Source organism: Ammodytes marinus, assembly GCF_949987685.1.
Source record: "Ammodytes marinus genome assembly, chromosome: 10".
Classification (NCBI taxonomy): Eukaryota; Metazoa; Chordata; class Actinopteri; order Uranoscopiformes; family Ammodytidae; genus Ammodytes; species Ammodytes marinus.
In genome coordinates this window covers 27,204,840-27,226,121 of record NC_137214.1, presented here as the reverse complement: position 1 = coordinate 27,226,121, position 21,282 = coordinate 27,204,840, and the positions used below count along the sequence as shown (strand labels likewise).

General features: G+C 41.6%; 2 protein-coding genes across 2 annotated transcripts; both read left to right on the top strand.

Moving 5' to 3' along the window:
- On the top strand, positions 1-3,604 carry LOC307256351 (uncharacterized protein). Its single transcript, XM_080035276.1, has 2 exons — positions 1-135; positions 1,502-3,604. The coding sequence occupies exons 1-2, from the start codon at positions 101-103 to the stop codon at positions 2,295-2,297; spliced, it is 831 nt and encodes a 276-aa protein (XP_079891402.1). The 5' UTR covers positions 1-100; the 3' UTR covers positions 2,298-3,604.
- A 12,543-nt stretch (positions 3,605-16,147) lies between these two features.
- lpar4 (lysophosphatidic acid receptor 4) lies at positions 16,148-17,808 on the top strand (the record flags this gene model as incomplete). The annotated part of the gene is made up of 2 exons (XM_080035567.1): positions 16,148-16,723; positions 16,968-17,808. The coding sequence occupies 2 exons, from the start codon at positions 16,148-16,150 to the stop codon at positions 17,454-17,456; spliced, it is 1,065 nt and encodes a 354-aa protein (XP_079891693.1). The 3' UTR covers positions 17,457-17,808.
- Between the last annotated feature and the right edge of the window lie 3,474 nt (positions 17,809-21,282).

Genomic DNA, 21,282 nt, shown 5'->3' with positions numbered 1-21,282 from the left:
GACAGGACTCGTCACACACTCATTCAATCGGCCTCTGTGTTGGGAGAGGGGCTGGCATGGGACAGTAAGCCATAGGTCCATATCCAGGTGAAATAAGACAATGACTTTCAACCTCAACCTCCTGTCAGTACTGAGGTGAGTCTCACAAAAAACAAGTTAAATTTTGATGTTTAAAGGTGGATACGTGAGTTTATTGAAATTGTCTTTTGAACTGTGCATTTTTTGATATAAAACCCCTTTTGATGTATTTATAAAATATGCTAATTAAAGGTGGAGTCAGTGATTCTCGAGAATGTTTCTTTTCAAAATCACTTTTTATAAAAATCTGTGAATTCGTCCTCATGATCCAGTACCTGTACGTGGTATGTGTGTGAGCGCTGAAAAATAATCCAGTGTTGATACACAGCGTAGACTCTGTAAATAGGCATGTTGCTAGCTACAGTGGGCCCCCTTTGTTTACATACCAGTTTACAGAGCCTAGGCTGTGTATCAACACCAGATTTTTTCAGCTGCACAAAGTATGAACAGGTTGTGAGGAGATTTGCATTGGTTTGACAAAAAGTGATTTTAACAACAAGCATTCTCCAGAATTGTTGACTCCTACGTGAAATGCATCAAGTTCACTTCAATTTCATTATCGTAAATTTCAAATGAAATTTGAGCCGCTCAAATGTTTTTTAGTGGATTTTGTAGTAGGTAAAACTAGGTGAGGTTACTGAAGAATGCATTGAAGGTATGTTTGCTTGCCCAGACGTCTCCCTACTTGCGTAACACTGGCACAGTCATAAATAAGGAGAAAGATGCAAAGAGGATTATGAGTAAGAGATCAACTAGTGTTTGTGTACGTGTGTGTTTGAACAGTGGAGTGACCTGTTAAACATCTATGGTCAAGGCCGTATTTATAATATAGATTGGGGGGGACAGAGCTCCTAAATATTCAAACATGCTCAAAATTAAAAAGATGGAAGATGAATGAAAAAAAGTATGAAGAATTACTTCTACCTGTGAGTGAAATTTTAAATACTTTAGAATGTATTTATTTATTTTCAAAAAGGGGACCCCCCTGGTACATTTGGTCCAACCCAATATCGACTCCTTCTTGTATAGGCTACTGATTGATCTTGTTGAGCTTACCTCCAACGTAATTTCAGTTGCCATGTGTGTGACTTTACTTGTGCATGTGTCTTAATTGACTATAAAATGACTTAACTTAAAGCTGGGGTATATGATTTGGGGAGAAAATAGCAGTTGGGATAGAGATTCAAATCCAAATACCTCAACCGCTCCACTTGTTCTCTTTGGTCCCTCCCCCATGGTCCCTCCCTGACACGCTCTACACCAACAGTCAGTGCCAAAGTGAATGGACAGTCCCAACAGCCAATAAGAACAGAGAATCGTAGCCTCGCTCTGATTCGTCAAAGTGTACAGCTCATGTTAACTTTGACCAATCAGAAATCATATACCCCAGCTTTAACTTAACATAATGTCAATCTCTCCTCAGGTCAAACCAAGTCCTAAAGTCAGTGTGGGAGATCAGCTCTTGGTGCTGGCCTGGCTCGGTCACAGTAGGAGGGCCCTCAGCCTCTAGAGGATGTCTACGTCGGTTCCTCCTCCTGAAGCTAGTGACTGTCCTGCTGTTCCCTCATAGCGCGAGACTCCCCCTGCTGGTGGGCTGTATGTTCAGCCTACGGGCCCTTCTGCTGCTGCGCTCCCCTCACATCTCCACCAAACCTTCCACGGTTCTCTTGGGACAGCTGGCTCTCACTGACGGTCTGGTGCCAATTCACTTGATGCTCCAGTTGGGAGTGACGCTGTCTAGGTGGATGGAAGAGGCCGGCTATGATATGAACGTGGGCCTATTGAAGGAGGGGGATTCGGTTTGGTGGAGGGAGGGTGTGCGCGTGCTCTGTCAACAGCTGCTAGACGCTCACCACATGGCCTCTCTGCTGTTGCTAGGGCTACTGGGACTAGAGGCCACGCTGGTGTCACGCTGGCCTCAGCAGACGAGGAGGTTAAGGACTTCTCACTGGGCTCAGATCAGCTGTAGTCTGATCTGGATACTCGTGCTGCTAGAAATGTTGTTCTCGCTTCACTCAAAACTTTTTAAGGACCCAAGATTTTACACAGATTCGTCAACAATACAAAACTCTCAGAATATCTCACTGGGCGCGGTGCCTACTCTATCCCTGTCATCGTTCTCTTACTGCCTGAGGAGGATGTTGTGGCTGGGGAATTTACGGCTGCATTATACTGTCATGTATATCAAACCACACAAGAGAAAGAGCTGCTTTCATTAGAAGGTTTGGCTGTTAAAATGAAAAAGTTAAAAAACAACTCAAAATTTCAAGGCAACTCTCTGCACCATATTTTTTAGTGATGTTGATTCAAACATTTAGTTATTTCAACAAAAGATAATTACTTAGATTACATGTTCACAGTTTTCCTTAAAAGTAAAAAAGAAAGTTGTATTTGGCCTAAAACATCTAGTAAAGACAGTTACCTTACATTTTTTAGTTGTACAACTTTTTCATTTTTACAGTATTAGAAGTAAGTCCAACTAAACTATTTTCTATTTTCATAATTTTATTTTATTTTATTTTATTTATATAATAAAACTTTATTTTTGATGTGTTGTAGATATTCTGAATGATATGTCTTTATGAGCCTTAAAGCAAGGTGTAACTTTACATTTAACTGTAACAGCCAAACAAATGTGAGATAGGAAGTAAATAACACTTGCACACGATTTTCTTACTAAAGTTTGCAACATTTGCGAACACAAGTCATCATTAGCCTCAGCAACTAAGGCTGTATTGAAAAAATTATAGCTTTTGAAATGCCCCTATCATAACATAAAAACATGAACTACAGGAATACATGTAAAACAGTCAGTCAAATATCATGCAGTGGATGAATGTGTTACATTAAGCCCATTGCTATTGTGAAATGTGGCTTTGTTTGGGTTTTTCACTCAAAAGATGTACTCAGTTTACATTTGATAGGCTTATAATGTAATTTGAGATAATCTTGAAGACAACAAATGTCACGTTTTCACAATGACAGACTTCATCTGGATCATATTGTTCATATCAGTGTTTCGTCTTGGCTTCCCAACTGTTTGATCTGGCACACGCTCAAGGTAAATATGTTAAAATGAAATACAACTTGAGCAACACCCCAAAGAACAAATGTTTGCAGTACGCTCTCACACGGCAACATCTTCACACTTCATCCAGTAGGATTTTATTTCATGAATCAATCTAGTGGGTGTTTAAAGGAGTGTTCTGTTTGTATCATGTCTCACATATGTGCCTTTAAATGGTCTAAAATCATATTATTTGTAAGTTAAAACTGATACAGTGTACTTAAAGCTATAGTGCGTAACTTCTGACGGCCCCCAGGAGGAATTCTGAGTAATTACAATAACACTGTTGGACAATCTACATGAGGTTAGCTTTCAGTGATCCCACATGGATTTTTTTACCTCCTGCTGTACGTCAAGATATTCTCTTAGCAGTAGAATCAACAACTGAAACGTTTCTTTGGCACTTTTGGGATTTTTCTGCACTGTGCCAGTGTCGGAGGGTGACACTTGTTCATAAACGCTGCCAACCTGAGAAATACAGAGTATGTGAAGCTGATAGGCTTATTCAACTTTGTGTCAACTCGTTTTGTGATGGCTTGAATGTAACCAACATTCATTTATATGAAAAAGTTACCCACTATAGCTTTAACACAAACCGGTTGATGATGGTTCATGATAATGAAGGAAATTGACTCCAGCTTAACTCGTTTGATGTCTGCCATGCATCCATCCACCCATTTAGTCATTTAGTTACAAACACACACACACGCGCATGCACACACACACACACACGCACGCACGCACGCACGCACGCACGCACGCACGCACGCACACACACACACACACACACACACACACACATACACACACACACACACACACACACACACACACACACACACACACACACACACACACACACACACACACACACACACACAAAGCACACTTTTCTGCTTTGGTCAGGCTGATAAGACAATGTCCAGACACAGGGCTTTAGGCTTGAAGGCAGGGCCCAGGATCACTGTGGCTTTAGATTACACCACGACAATAATCATCACATTTGTGGTGGAGGATGTGAGATATCTAATAGGTACAACCATTAAGCAAACATTTGGTTTGTAGAGCATTAGTGGCATCAGCCAAACCACACACCATAGTCACTGCTAAGAGACTTCAGACACAAAGTACAAATCCTAGAAGGAAAAAAACCCTTGTAAACTAAAAGAGAGTAATTGTGTGGTGAAAGGTTCAGGTGAGCCATAGTAATTCAGTCATCCTGTACTTCAGGATTTGGTTTTGTCTTGTAGTGTGAGCTTTGTCCAACAGAGGGAAGCACAGAGCAACTAATTACATATTTTGATGTGGGTCAGGAGGAGCTTTTGACAAAGTGCAAAAGCCTGGAAAGGATGGAGAGACTCAGCTACTACAGCAAGCTAATTAGTATGGCTGCCTCAGTGTGTGTGTGTGTGTGTGTGTGTGTGTGTGTGTGTGTGTGTGTGTGTGTGTGTGTGTGTGTGTGTGTGTGTGTGTGTGGCTGAAACTTCAAGTGTTCGTGGAACTAATCAATTGAGGCTGAAAACTCAAGAGACTGAAGAGGATTGAGGAACACTTGGTGGCCGCTTCCTTCCCATGATGCTCTCTGCTTGGCAGCGGTAGCCCGGCGTTACTGTGTAGCGTACTTCAGTCACAAGTTAACATTGTAGGAAGTCAAAGTTTTATAAATATTAAACAATAGAGCCTGTTTGTACTCTTTGTACATTATATCAAGATTAGTTTGTTGTTATAATTTGTCAACAAAATAATGATAGTGACGGGACTTCCTTAATCAAGAAAATGTGTTTCAAAGGAAAATTGTGAGACATGAATACATAACTATCAAATTCATCACACAAATATACGGTTTCCATCAATGAAACAGTGCAACCCAGCTATTGCTCAATCAAGACCATAATGTACAGAATGGATTTTTGATTTGTAATGTAGCTCTAGCACCCCCCTCTGGACTGTGTACACTTGTATAGGATTGTTTAAATCCATCCCTGCATTTCCAAATCACATACTTCTTCATTTCTACTTTAGAACAAACCGCTAGTGCCCTTAAAAAGTATGTACCCTGCATACAGTATACTGTTTGCAATCGGGACATACTATTTAGTCCAACATTCTGCCTTGAACATCTTTGACCCTCTTGCTTATACAGCTCTGGAAATTAAGAGACCATTCCAATGTCTTTTTAATTGGCATCTCTACATTGACTTATGTAAATTACTTGAGAATTAATATTTAATTTAGAGATTATATTGATTGTGGAAATGTAGAGGAGAAATGTTTTAATTAGAGGCTAGTTTATGGTTTACTGAGCTGATGTTGCCAGACGTCCTTCCTGGAAAGAACTGCTTCATGTCATTACAATTTAGAAGAAAGCTGAAAATATAATTGAACTGTTATAATCTAATAAATGAAATAGAATGAGAGCCGTTTTACTTAGTGTCTTTGGGGGACTTTGACTTATGACCTCAATATTTCAAAGCAACGGCCCCTTTACTTGCTGCATCACACAAATGGAGCAGAAAGGAGTTGAGCTAAAATCAATTATCCTCACAAGTCACGCCCAATCAATTATTATTAAATGACTTATTTGATTTTTGAATACAAAAGCAGTTCTTGCTGAGTCAACCCCTCCCAACTTCAGTTTCATGAGTGATGCTAGAGTGCAAAATAAATGTGTTTATTAATTATTTCAAGTGCGAGCAGATGTTTGAAATGTAGATTTTTTTAATGTTTTTTTTCTTTCAAATAAATTCCTCACGTGGAACTGTTTTTTATGCATCTATTAAGCCATCTAAATTCAGCGAAAACTCATTGAAGCCTTTGCAGAGTGGCTGTCTCATTTGAGTTGACTTTTGCTGACAGCTACAGTCCAGAGTAACATTAAAATAGATAAGCTATATTGACAATCGGCTAAATTATATACTGCAGAGCTGATGACAGAAAGTTGAAAGAACTACTGTAACGTTATCATTACAGGTCTCTCGTCTGCAGAAGGAGTCCTCAATAAGAGAAGGGCTTTCTGTTTGTCAAATAAATTGGTCTAGAGCATTCAGTGGTTTTTGGCCAAAATATACATCTCTGATCTGCAGCTCCGTTCCAAACCGTATAGACCTGTCATATGGTCTGAGACAGGTCTGCTGTCTGTCCCCAGAGTCAAAACTAAACACATTTCAGTTTTAATGCAAAACAGATCTGGAAAAATCTCCCAGAACTCCTGAAGTCTGCTCCAACTCTCTTCTTTGAATTCAAGGCTTAAGCTCTCTCTCTCTCTCTCTCTCTCTCTCTCTCTCTCTCTCTCTCTCTCTTTGCCACAGTGTTTTCTGAAGTCAAACCTAGAACTATTTATTCATATCTTGATTTGACTGTGATTTTTGTTGACCTGTTGTATCTGTTTTATTCAATTCTTCTTCCTATTTGTATGTGTCATTTTTTTAATAGATTGCCTTGTATTTAATTTATCAATGTATGTCAGAGTAATTCCATGTTCCCTGTTGTCGAATTCTGCTTTACAAACGCTTGCGTTACCAAGAAGAGCGTGCTTGGAAACAGACTTCACTAATCAAATCTTTGACAGCAGACTCCTTTCTTTCTTCATATGTTCCCTGAGGCAAGGTACATGACATGAGCCCATTCTGTCCCATAGACAAACAGCAGGCTGTGTCTGTGTCTGTACAGGCTGGGGTCAGTCCGGTCAGCCTGTCTGCTCTGTCGGCTCTCAGTTAGGACAAGGAGAGCTCACCCATCACCCATGGCTGCTCATGCTGCACCTATCAGTGCTGTGGGGTAAACAGCCAGACGCTCCATCCTTAGCTGGCTGTAGCTGGAGAGAGTCTGTGATACTGGGTTTCATAGTGTTTTAAATGCAATTGCTTTTAATTTTTAACAATTTTTCCATCTGTTTTTGCTCTTTGTTTTTATTATCCCTTAAATGTAATTTCTAATGTCTAATTTTGATGTAGCCTATTTTATGACCCTCTAAAGCACTTTGAAATGCCTTAAAGAGGACCTATTATACTACTTTTCTGGTCTTAATTTCTTGTTTTACACTGCTATAGAGCAACCTGACACAAATCACATCACAAAAAACTATGTAGATTTTCGGGAAGATCTTTCTCTTATTTTGGCGATCCAGCACGTCCTGTCAACACTTGAGTGTGTGTGCATCGGCCATCTCCGCTCCCTCCGCCTGTGCTTCGGCAATCTCCGCTCCCCTCCCCCCTCCTGCAAACCCCACTCCGTTGTGATTGGTTACCTTCCTTCCGGAACACTTTCAGTGGCGGGAAGCGCGAGCATGGACCTATAAGGGCGCGAGGCAGACGCGAACAGGGAAGTGACAGCATTACCATACATGGAAACATCCGCGTGGTGACTTCACAAAGTTACATGCGACGTCACAAAGTTACAAAGGGTAGACCGCTTTGAACACGTGACTTCTCGACTGGCTAGAATAGTGTTTAGTGCTCTGCACAGACACCCCAGACGGTCAGCAGGGAATACGTCGAAATGCATGTAAGTCATTATTTGATAATTTAGTATGGTTAAGCATGACTATGAATCATCATAACAACGTTTATAGGTCATAAAAGTCAAAAAGCATCATAGGTCCTCTTTAAGTCTGAATTTTGCTATATAAATAAACATTAATTTAAAATAAATTACTCAGGTATAGTACACGCCACTCAATCTTGTACTTAAAGGCGGAGTCAATGATTCTGGAGAATGATTGTTGTCAAAATTAGTGAATATCTCCTCACGATCCACAACCTGTCCGTATAGTGTGTGTGCTAAAAAAAACAATGGTGTTAATACACAGCCTAGACCCCTATGTGGATCCCTTTTGTTAACATACACATTTACAGAGCCTAGGCTGTGTGTGTATTAATATTGGATTTGTGACAGGTAGTGGATTGTAATGAGATATTCACTAAATTTGACAAAAAAGTGATTTTGAGAAAAAACATTCTCTACAATCACTGACTTCACCTTTAAGTGCAGTACTTGTAGTTGGTTACATTCAATGTCTGGTCTGCGGTCTCCCCCTGTGGCCCCAGTCACAGCGAGCAACACTATTGATTATAACATCCTTTCTAATCTGGTCAGAGCTGAACGCTGGCTAGCTGGCTGGCTCGAAGGTCAACTATAGCGAATACACATACGCACTCAGGATACACCACTGACTGCGATCATATCAGTCCATTAAGCCTAAAAAAAGCACAAGACTCCTGTGTTGTCCCGCCCCATAGCCTTTGTCCCAGCGCTGTTGTCAGGGCAGAGGTATGTATGGCACGACGGGGCTGCCCCTGAACCCCTCCTGCAGCCAGTGAATTAGAGGATGTACGAAAGGCAAAGGAAATACACTCATCATCGTATTAAAAGAGAGCAGGAGCGAGGGGTCGAGGAAGAGAGGAGATGGAGGGGGGGGGGGCAGTAATGGGGTCTTTGTTCTGTTTGGTGTGAATCACAAAGCCTTGGCCAGGGCAGCACAGCTTAGTTACCGTTACCAAACACAGGAGAAAAGGAGGGAGGAGTGTGTGTGTGTGTGTGTGTGTGTGTGTGTGTGTGTGTGTGTGTGTGTGTGTGTGTGTAAAAGATCTGCAAGATGTTTTTTGAAACCCAATCAAACCTTACATGCTTGTTGGATCATTCAATCATGAATTTTCAAAATCTCAGCTTTTTACATCACCAATCAAGTTACAAGCATCCCTGACAAAGTTGTGCCATCACCTTGTCATAACTTGGTAATGATACAAACTGAAGTTACTTCAGGAGAAACTCATTGAACTCATAAGTGACAATGTTCTCTGTATCTCCTTTGCAGTCTTTGAAAATCTCAGGTTTGAAAACACAGGATTTTTGAAATCATCTTGAGGGACACAACATTCACCAGACATTGGCACAGTAGACTACTCATTAGTAGCCTACAACAACTTCTGTTACTCAGAGGATATGTAGGAAAACTGGGGACTGAGATGGTTCTGTGGGTTATGGTTTAGCTCAACCTTACAAATAGCACATTTACACATACTTAATTACAATGAAATATACAATACAAAACTGAGAATATCTGGTAATTCATCTCTTTTTATATAAGGTTGACGCGAAAATGTCCTCTTTTTTAAGCTATAATTGTTCCTATCTACCGCAAAAAGTGCTTACCATGGCAATATTACCTTAACATGAATGTTTCCTCACAGAATAACCTGCAATAACTCTTAGTTTTTTTATCTAGATCCTTGAGTAGGTAAAAATGTGTTTGTCAGAATAATCTCAACCCAAAAGGCATCCTGCAAAACTGATGACTTAGCTGTATTTTGTGGTTAGCATGCATGGTAAACATACCTCCAAAACATCATCTGTCATTGAAAGCATGCTGGCATTCTGACGTCAGCATTTAGTTTTGTGTCTGTAGCTACAGTCTCACAGAACTGTTGAGACTCTTGCGCTCGAGATACGGATCAAACAGGAAATGTATTGTCGGCTTCAGACATCTGAAGATGAAAACCTCACAGAAAAATATTATAAACACATCCGCTACTCACAAGATATGAATCGTGTGAACTCAACGGGATCCGGATGGTTTACAGTAGCAAACCGCTTGACGAAAATGAATAAAAACCAACCCAAAATATCAAAACTAAAACTATAACTGATAACTGACGATTTTCAATTAAACATTAAATTAAATTATTGTATTATTTAAAAAAAATTATATGCTGCATAAGGAAAATACATTAATCACAATTTTGTTTTTTACCCTCTATCTCCAGTGACCTTTCACCCATTATTGTCAAGTGGGTCACCGCTTTCAAAACGATGTCTTTTCCAAATTGACAGGAAACTCTTCAAAAAGATTAGGAAAGGATTACCTTGCCAACTATGACATGGGGCAATAGGCCTACAATATTTAAGCCGAGTAAATGAGGGAAAATGTTGTAAGCATGTTTTGAAACATCATTAAGGAACCATGTTTAAATCTCAGTGTGTGACTCATTCTTACACACACACATACATGCACTTCAACGCCAACACCGAAGACATCTGGCGGTGTGGGATGTATCGCATGTGTGCGTGTGTGCGTGTGTGTGTGTGTGTGTGTGTGTGTGTGAGTGTGTGTGTGTGTGTGTGTGTGTGTGAGTGTGTGTGTGTGTGTGTGTGTGTGTGTGTGTATGTGTGTCTGAGTCCAGCTCATGCAGTTAGCAGGATGTCCTGTCCTCCCTGCAGCTATTGTGGAGCGGTCAGCCTGCCAGAAGTTACCCCTGAAGACCACTTCCCCCCTCTGTCAAGTACCTCTCTCTTCTCACTGTCGCTCTCTCTCACACACACACACACACACACACACACACACACACACACACACACACACACACACACACACACACACACACACACACACACACACACACACACACACACACACACACACACACACACACACACACGAATCCTCATGCCAGGCTGAACACAATGGGAACCTGTCCAACGCCGCCCTGTCACCTGGCTAAAAATAACTCTTTGGGTCGCCCCAGACATGAAGATTGTACTGAAACAATAGTGTGGCAGGACCTTGATCAGCCAAAATAGCACCATGCTGTTATTCTGAGGTATCATACACCAAGGTTAACAGGGAAATTGGCTGATGTAACATTAGCTCAAGACTCATTATAAGCTTTAGTTTTATACAGTATCATCTTCTTAGGTAAGTTGAACTACAGGTAGAACATTATATATTTTGTCTGATGTACTTTAGGTTATCTCACAAAATTCCATTATTTTTAATTTTTGACGTACATGAGAACTTAATCTCAGTTTAAACTATTTGAATTTCTCAAATAGAGTTTATGAGCCCTGATATGAGAATGATGTTGATGATGTGTGAATATATTAAATATGTTTTGTTACCCTTGACTTGTATATACAGTAGGTGTGATATAAAATCAATGATGTGCAAGCAGCGAAATAAATGTTACAGTTGTTTTTTATTTTGGGATTTAAAAAAGATTTGACATCATTTTATGCACATTTTTCTCCCCCCGACAGATTACAAAAAAGGACCCAAACATCTACATACATAGAATAAGTAATACAACAATGTTATTCTCTAGTCCTGCATTTAATAATAAACTAAGAACAAAATTAAATTAGCAGAAGTAAAAGTAGCCATAATATGAAACCAGCCCTTTCAGAGTGTTATACTGTATATTAAATTGATATTGAAAATATTAAAAATCCTCAAATAAAGTATAAACTTTCTACCTCAATTTTTTAAAGGCACTTTCAACCACTGACATGTCTATTTTTTTTACTTTTCTAGTCTATTTTATATTTCATTCACATATGAACAATATAAAACACATTGTGATTAAACAGAAAAAGTAGGCCTACATGTGTGGGGTGAGGCATAAACCTACATGCCTGTCTACTACCGCGGATGCTGCTGTGTTACACTGAGGGTTAATACAATAAAAGTGTGTTCCCGGTCCTAATAAACTTATGGCCTTCAGCTGATGACACCCCTCCCTCTGCTCCACAATCCCCCATTCACACTCCCCCTCTCCTCTTCCTCCTCCCTTCTCCTGACCAGCCGAGGTGCTATTGTCTCGTTTCCTGTGGCCGCACGAGCAGCTCTCTCTCTCTCTCCACACACACACACACACACACGCGCGCGCGCGCGCGCGTGCACAAACACCCCGGGTGAGCGCAGGCGTGGACGGACCAACAGACGGACGTTATAACAGAACAACACACACACGCAGGATTTGTCGTCGCTGGAAGTTGTGACATGACTTAATGTGCGTGATATTTAGATGCACAGAAACTGGACCGAGGAAGCACCAAAACATTGGAGGAGAGACAAAATTATGGAGTTTTTGGTTTGACAGGTCTGCGCCGCTGCCACACAGGAGGTGAGCTGTCATCATCCGTTCAGCTGACAGTAAGTCTGCACTTCTTTGTCTTATCAGTTCACACAGTCAAATTTCTCTGTAAAGTTGACAAAAACATATGTTGAGGATAGCTGCTTTCTTCTGTAGTGTTCTGGTTTAATCATCATTTCACGCAACAACAGGCTTTGTATTCAGTTGCAACTTGCCACCATACAAGCACAGGCTGTGATGTGCACAGATTCACTGCGTAGCCAATGACAAGGCGTTTAAATGGTATGGTTTGAGATGCAAATAACACAAGTGAAAATGATAAGGGATATTGTTGATTTGACATATCACAAAGCTTGCCTTATGTGTTTAGGTTGGCAAGCCTTGTGTGATAGAATATTCACATTTATGAAGCTGAAACCAGTGAATTTGAAATTTGAACATTGTGAACATGGAGGTTTTGAATGATTTCATTTTTTTATGCTCATGATTTGGTGGGAGCATGATAATTCTAGACATCATTCTAAATTTCTGATGAAAAAAAAAATACTCTCAGTGTAGTTACTCCACTGGCTCTACGCAGTGAATATGTCCTGTGTGTGTGTGTGTGTGTGTGTGTGTGTGTGTGTGTGTGTGTGTGTGTGTGTGTGTGTGTCTGGTTGTCCTCCACCTTCCCTTCTCCCTGCCTCTCTCCTTGGAGCATGTGAGTGAAAGGAACAGCTGGATGTTGAGCCGAGACTGAACCCGATCCATCCAGATCAGCGGGTCCCAGAGGCCCGTTTCCTTCAAAAAGCCCTTTAACTGTGCAGCTGTCCAAGACCTGTACATGTAACACACACACACACACACACACACACACACACACACACACACACACACACACACACACACACACACACACACACACACACACACACACACACACACACACACACACACTTGTAGGTCTGACTTGGAATCTCTTGAGTGGGCTGTAGAAAGCCACACCAGGCTTAACTGTGTCTCTGCGACAGGTCTGAAGGAAAAGTGGTTCTTGTTTCCTCTGAACACAAACTTTAGATTGGCCAAATTCAATGTTCTATAGACTTGGCGTCCTGCAGGAACAACATCAGCTGAATATGAAGCCGGCCCAGTCAGAGGTCCTGGGACTGAGCCATAGTACACAGAATCCTACAGTGTGTGTGTGTGTGTGCGAGGACTGGCACATGTAAGTGTTTGCCTGCGTTTGTATGCACGTGTGGAGACTTTGTGTGTGTGTGTGTGTGTGTGTGTGTGTAGTTGGAGCAGACGGGTACAGTGAGGGCATTGTGAGGAGGTCCGGAGGAGGCTTTCTGTGAGGCGTGTGAAAACGCAGTAAAGATGTCACTCTGCAGCTGGCACAGGACAGGCCTGATGGACTGCTTACGCTCACAGCGTCGCCTTTGTGTGTTTATGGTGTGTGTATGTGTGTGTGTGTGTGTGTGTATGTGTGTGTGTGTGTGTGTGTGTCTGGTGAAAAGACAGATAGACTGACTCTCATCCAGAGACACTGCGGGGGGTTTCCACGCGATGCCCAGCGGCCTAGCACTTCACTGCTGCTTTATCCCAGTTGCATAACACGAGATTAAGCCAATTCAGCCTGTTAGGTCTGGTGTTGTAGTGATTCACCATTGAGCTCCCCTAAACCTAAGGATTGTATCGTTCATATTATCCAGTAACAACACAATATCTGAATCGGCAAGTGTAACTAAAGCTCTCAGTGGAGTCAAAGGTATAAAGTTTCCTTTTGAAATGTAGCCTATAGTGCAGGAGTAGTAGGAGAGAGTCATTTAATGGAATTACTCAAAGGTCAACAATACTACCTCATACTTTTACTAACTAAGAGTAAAGTTACTTTTTTCACAACTGACATGTCTGTTATCACATGAAGTCTAAGATATTTTAGTAAAGACAGATACAAGAATGGTCTAAATCAATGCTTCAGAGGCCGAGATGTCCTGAAGTTTTAGTCCATAATGTAGGACAAGCTTTTTTTTTAAAGCCTACAATATCCACAATGCATCTGTAGTCTGGAAATTGTCCTTTTTTAGGATCTTCCCTGCGTAATGTTTATCCCTGTCTTATCCCTGATGACATCATAAGGGACATTTTTCCAGAATTAAGAATGCAACTACAGACTCACAGAAGACATTATACACCAACAGTATTCAACTGTTTTGTTGTGTATATACAATCCAATACAACTTTTAGTTTTTTAAACAAATCCCCAAGATAGTTAACTGAAGCTAAGCGTGAAATCTGTAGAGTTTCTTTTTAAATGCTTAGCGAGAAGTGAATCAGAAATGAAGAATTCCATCCAGCGGACATTACTAAATCATACGGTATGTTTGGCACATGCGTTTGTTTGTGGTTCGGAGCTTGTGAAATATTTATTTTCCAGGTAAACACTACTGAGAGTGTTATGCGGATTACAGCATGTTAGTGTTTGTGAAAATTCAAATAGTGTTGCGGTTGTTTATGTCCAGGTGCGACGAGGAAATGTGTGACTTCTAAAGAAACAGAAGCTTGTTGTGCTGCTTAATTTCCTTGTTTGAATGTTTTTGACTCAGACACACACACACACAACAATTTTTTAAAGTAAACTTGTGCCATTAGAATCATTTAAAAGATGATCTAACCATGAATATTCAATTCAAAGGCGCAAACGAGATGTAATATATTAGTGCTTTGTACTTAATACTTCCCTGCTATAGTGACATAATAATTTCATTTTGCATGTAGTATAATGTTTTTTTTATACAACACAGTAAATTGTAACATAGAAGATAGTTGTCGCCTTGAAAACTCAACACATTCCCAACTATTTACTTCCTGTTATGCCATCACACACTCTAACGCACATATTTAGCTCCAAGTGAATGACTAGAAACACATTGTCCTTCACAATGTCAAATCAATTTAATTGTTTGTGTTCCACAACAAGACTATTGTGTTTTCCTGACAACACTGCCCTGTGATGGTGGGAGTTTTTGCAACAAGCAGAGAAGCTGACCTATTGACTTCCTCCAGTTAGAAATTGTAGGTTGGATATTATACATTTTAAATTTGAGGGAGCATTCATACATTTCGAGGGGGTCCCACACAAGAAATATAAACATTGGTTCAGAAATGAATGCAGTAGTGTATGTTTTTTATTTCCTAATCAACAGTACATGTTTCAGTCTCTGGCAACCATTTACCTCTCGTAGTCCTGATGACAGCCTGAGCGCCACACTGCCATGTGTTGACAGTTATTATGACTTTGTGTATACTGACAGATAACACATGGACTGCATAAAGGCGCACGCACACACACACACACACACACACACACACACACACACACACACACACACACACGCAAATAAACTGAATGTTACAACTGATAATGGATTAAAAAGGAATTTAATTAAATATAGTTTCCCTCTACTACACTGATAAGGTGCAAGACACATTGATTAATGTTATAAAAGATAATGTGTCTGTTAATGTCTAACGTCTGAATCAAGTGTATCATTTTCAAATGTTTCATGAAATCTATTTTACCTGCAATTTTGTCTGGTCTGAATATTGGCAAGGTGTCTTATCAGAGAACTTTCACCAACTCTGGCTCATATATAGGATTTTCTTCCCCAAAATTGTACCTGATTTCAGTTGTTTAGAATACGTTTTTGTGAAACATGTAATACTGTACATGTCTGCCTATTGCCCTCAATAAACCATCTACACTACACAAACTAAACTTTTGGTTGTTGGTTGGCTAATAACGTACAGGTATATGCCATATGTTTCATGTTAAGTAGAACTTGAGTTGTTTGCTTGTCCCTTTGTAGCTTTTATAGCGAGGAAGTGACCGTATGCTTTTCCTTCTCTCTCCACAGGATGACTGTCCAGCCGTGCAGCAGCTGTGCATCCTGACTGTCTTTTAACATCCATACGTGTGTGTGTGTCTGTCCACCATGACTTGGAGGAAGCCTTACTGGTGGACCCCCTGCTGACACCTCCAATCCCCAGATATCCGTCCCGACTCCCCCGTCCCGTCCCGTCCCAAGTGCTTTGGTGTAACCCTTTCTCTGCAAAGCCCCGGAGCCCCCCCCCCCCCCCTGTTGAAGCCGTCACCATGGCGAGCCTGACGATAAACGAGACCGGAATGGAGGACTGTGGCATTGACGACTCCTTCAAGTACAACCTGTACTCTGTGGTTTACAGTGTGGTCTTTGTCTTGGGGCTGATCACCAACTGCGCCGCCCTCTTTGTCTTCTTCTTCCGCATGAAGATGAGCAACGAGACCACCATATTTATGACTAATTTAGCGGTTTCCGATTTGGTGTTTGTTTTCACGCTGCCCTTCAAGGTCTTCTACAACGTGAACCGCCATTGGCCCTTTGGAGACGGGCTGTGTAAGGTTTCGGGGACGGCCTTCATCACTAATATCTACGGTAGCATGCTCTTCCTCACCTGTATCAGCGTGGACCGCTTCCTGGCCATCGTTTACCCTTTCCGCTCGCGCGCAATCCGCAACCGCAGGAACGCGGCGCTGGTGTGTGCCGCGGTGTGGCTGACCATTGTGGGCGGAGGGATATCGGTCACCTTCTTCTCCACCATTAACAGCAAACACAGAGCCACCACCTGCTTTGAGGGCTTCTCCAAGAGCACCTGGAAGACCTACCTGTCCAAAATCACCATCTTCATTGAGGTGAGTGAGGGAGAGACAAGCTCAGATAGACACTCATATTAATGGTGCAGTGTGTAAAAAAGGTGTATTCTGGCGGCATCTAGTGGTAAAAATCTAGATTGCAACGCTCCTTTGCTAACCCTTTAAAAACCCTTTACACATTGTACCTTTAACTTGCGCAACATCTATTCACTTTTTTTCAAGACAAAACTGTGAAGTTGGCCTTTAAAGTAATGTTTTATTGCATTTCTTCCATAATTCCCAGATTGTGGGCTTCCTTCTCCCCTTGCTTGCCAACTTGGTGTGTTCCTCGCTGGTTCTGCGGACCCTGCGTCGCCCGGTGACCGTCGGTCAGGGCTGCAACAGCAAGAAACGTGTGCTAAGGATGATCCTGGTCCATCTGGGCATCTTCATCATCTGCTTCGTCCCTTACAACTCCATCCTCTTCGTCTACGCGCTGGTGCGGACCCAGGCCCTGGCTAACTGCTCCATCGAACGCTTTGCCCGAACTCTTTACCCCATCACCTTGTGCCTGGCCTGCTTAAACTGCTGTCTCGACCCCGTGGTTTACTACTTCACCTCCGAGAGCTTCCAGAAGAGCTTGACCATGGGAGGCAAAGGGTCAGGGTCCCGGCTAGAAAGCATCCCCCGAACTGACACTGAAACCCAGGAGGCGGTGAACACTCTACCCAGAGACACACACACTCCGGCCAGCAATGGAACAGACTCAAAGGTGTCTGAAAGTCAGTTCTGAAAGACGGACGAAGGAAGGTTAAAGAAAGGACACTGATTTTGATGGGAGCTGTGAATTTTGAAATATAACGCAATCAGTTGTTTGGTCCAGGGAAGGGACAAACACATAACTCAACAGATTAGTTAAATCCTGAGGTAAATCCTGAGGTATGGCCTGGGCTTTACGGATTAATCCACCACTGGAAGGCAACGGAATGTATCTGTGTGTGTTTGTTATATGAGAGAACTACTACGATGGGGACAAGCAACATTGGGACTATTGTTCAGAGACACGTAGAGACTCTCAAAGAGACTCCAATATATCATGACTCAGGCTTAATAGACACAAACACACACACATACATGCACACACATGCACACATGCACACACACACAAACGTGCAAACACACACGCAGACACACACACACACTCACTCGAAAAATGCACTGGATTGTGGAGACTGAAGATAGAGATTTCCATCTACGTTGTTGAAATATGCTGTTTTAGTACTTTTTGTAACCCACACACTGAGCCCCCTTAAGTTTTACTGTCATGAAGTTCAAGCTTTCGCAGCACATTATATAATTTTTTAGACATTAATGTTATGACATTCTTCAGTGTGTGGTGAGAGACCCATTGTTATTATAACACAGCGACGCGCTGACCTGCTGAGTTGAATGTGTCTCATGAGGCCATTAAATGTCTGTTTTGAATCCCTCTCATGCTGCATTTATTATTTCTGACCCCCGCCTCGCGCCTCGTTAGTTCGGTCAAATACGTTCTGAACGGGTCTTTTGTCAGAATGACTGTTAGGTTTGAACCCGTGGAGGAGTTTCTCTACCAATATTCATTAAGCAGTCAGTTGCGATCTTGTTCTGGGGCCATAGGGCAGCTCTGATCCACTGGAGGACCTTGGCCTTTGTGCTGTGTCACAGGCCAAATGCTTATTATGACCGGAGCAATGGTCCATTGTTTTGCTCCTGAATGAATTCTCTCTTTGTCTTAATCTGGCTCTGAGACTGCAGATCTGCTCGAAGTCTCCGCAGCAAAACAACACACTCCAAAGTTCGACTGGAACACTGTTGACTGAAATATGTAAAATAGAAAAACAGCAACGTCATTGGTCAACAGCTACACAAGTTTGCTGAGTTTGCGTGTGTGAATCTGTGGGCCGTTTGGTGGAGAATTTATCCAAAAGGCCTTGAGAATAAACCTTCATCATATAGGACTATCAAGGCCCAGTCCAACCAGCATTTAAAACAGCAAAAAGAAGAGAAAAATCAACGTTAGTGAACTTAACTATGGCAAATTCATGCCAGTTTACCAATATGTCCAAAATGGAGGAACATTTTTAAAGTGGGTTTCCGGGGGAAAACATCTTCACCTCTTCACATGATATTGGGGAAAGACTTGAGGCAGTGTTGGACGATGCCATCTTTAGGAACTAGCTTCTTGTTCTTGAAGGCCACCGTAGCTTCTGTAAATGATCCAAACTAGAGGGGTAGAAATGGAGCATTGCAATCTAGAATCTCACCTCAACAAGGCTCCAGATTACACCTTTATAACACACTGCACATTTAACTCTTTATTTAATGAAATTATCAAAAATCCTTAAAACAAAATGACATGGGGTGAACAGTACAGTGCAGAGAAAGTACAAAGAACCTCACTAATATATTGTATTGCATATTCCCGGCACTAGGGTTGTATAGTGTACAGTATGTATTCTGTATTCTTTATGTATATTACACAGGCTCCTGTCAAAGAGAGGAAATCCATTTGGGAAATTTGGCTCAGGGACATTATACAAGACGTGAGCACAAGTTGTTTATACATTCTTGCATGGAGCTATGCACAGTTAGAGATGTATGGCCGTACTTACCATATACAGTATATACCATTGCAGTGGTACTTGTAGAGAGCGAGAATGATCTAGTAATCCTAGGTTAGGCCTCACTGGTTGTGCATGAAGGATGAGACAGCAGATAAGATCAGGGTCAAAGGTATAGCAGGGAGGAGGACTGATGTACTGGAGCAAAGAGAAGCAACATGTGTAGAGCAGGAAATAAGAAGTGTGGGAGTGTAGAAAAGTATGCAAGAACTAGCCTTTACCCCCCATGGCTGGTTCATGTCAAGAATGTGTTCTGTAATATTGCAACAGTCATCCTCAACTCCTCTTCAAATGTGTTCTTTAAAGCCCCTGTAATCCCAAATTCCACAACATCCTTCTAAGTATGTGATTTAGTGAGTTAGTTAGCAGCATGATAGTAAGTGTCTGAAAAGAGTAAGACATATTTACACATCAAAAGCTCTATGAAAGCAATGACTGTTGCCATGAAGACCATTTGATACTGCCACGCCCACACAGTCCTGTCAGTTTTTATAATATTTATGAACAGTTACTTTCGATCAGATTTTTGTAAAGGCTTATTGAGACTCCCAACTTCTAAATCATTTATTGATTTTCTTTATTATTTTAGACCAGGTTTCCAGAGGCTTTAAAGGAGTAATCCACCGGCTGTACAGGCTTAACCCTGCATACTGTAGCTCAGTGAACTGTGAGTATTGGTCTATTCTGACCTCTAGTGGCAATGAGTTATAACATCAATTTCATTTGATAAGACCATAATAGAGCATCAACTATCATTGTTGCTTTGTGTTCAACATATTGGTGGTTGTCAGAGTGTCGCAGCTGGTTTCTATATTGAACCGTTTGTGTGTTGAAGTGAAAGCACACATTAGCATCACAGGAAGCTGCACCCGGGCCAAGCAGGTGAAAGGCACAGCAATGCAACCTGGCAGAAAGTCGATGTCTATTGGGTGTGACTCTAAAAGTACTCTGTGGTGTGAAAGTGACAGGATGGGTAAAACTGTTGACAGTTTACTGAACTGTGCCTTTTTGCCTTTTGGAGAGAAGTGAAATCCTTTTTTTAAGATGCTGCAATTACTTAAACAAGAAGGATTTGACAAAAGTGCAAATAGCCACATCAATTACCACAACAAAATAAAACTAAAGACTTTTTAAGGTCTAAAACACATATGAAAAGTCTAACATTTTACACACAGATAAACCTGGCGGAATTATTACTTTGATAAAGAGCAGCTGCAAAAAAGGAAGTGCAATATCTGATTGGGGAAGCGTTTGCAATTAGTCACTACTCCAAACATTTCAAGGTTGCAAAGAGAGACAGCATTTACACAACACAGTATAGTGGCGCAGATGTGTACATACAAAACAACATGAAAAGCTTGGTTCCCTCAGACTCTGTTGTATACACACACACACACACACACACACACACACACACACACACACACACACACACACACTACAGGCAATATCACGTGCTACACAACTTGTGGTGCCCTGTCTGTCTGAATAATGTCTATACCTGATTATGTTTTTTTTCTTAACCACAACCTCACACCATCGTTTACCCAATACTGTGTGTGTGTGTGTGTGTGTGTGTGTGTGTGTGTGTGTGTGTGTGTGTGTCTGTCGTGAGTTGTGGCTGTGTTGCCAGGGACTCAGTGACGTGGCAAACGGTAGAAAAACACTTGCATGCGTGAGTGAGGGCAGAGCTTCCCCTTCCCTTCATCCCCACACCTAGGTCACTGTGAGCCAGCAGAGTCTGAGAAGCAGCCCACGTGAGGAGAAGCCATCGCCTCATGCAGCTAGAGACATTCAAACCAGAAACCACATCATTGGCGGGGTTAATGCTGCCTTGCTCACATGCTGCACACACGGACAGGTTGTTCTCTCAGCTCTCTCTGAAGTGCGCCACCAAGGTTTGCTGTTGTTGACCCCATTTGCTACTGCACAGCTTTGAGAAGAAGAGTGTGTTTT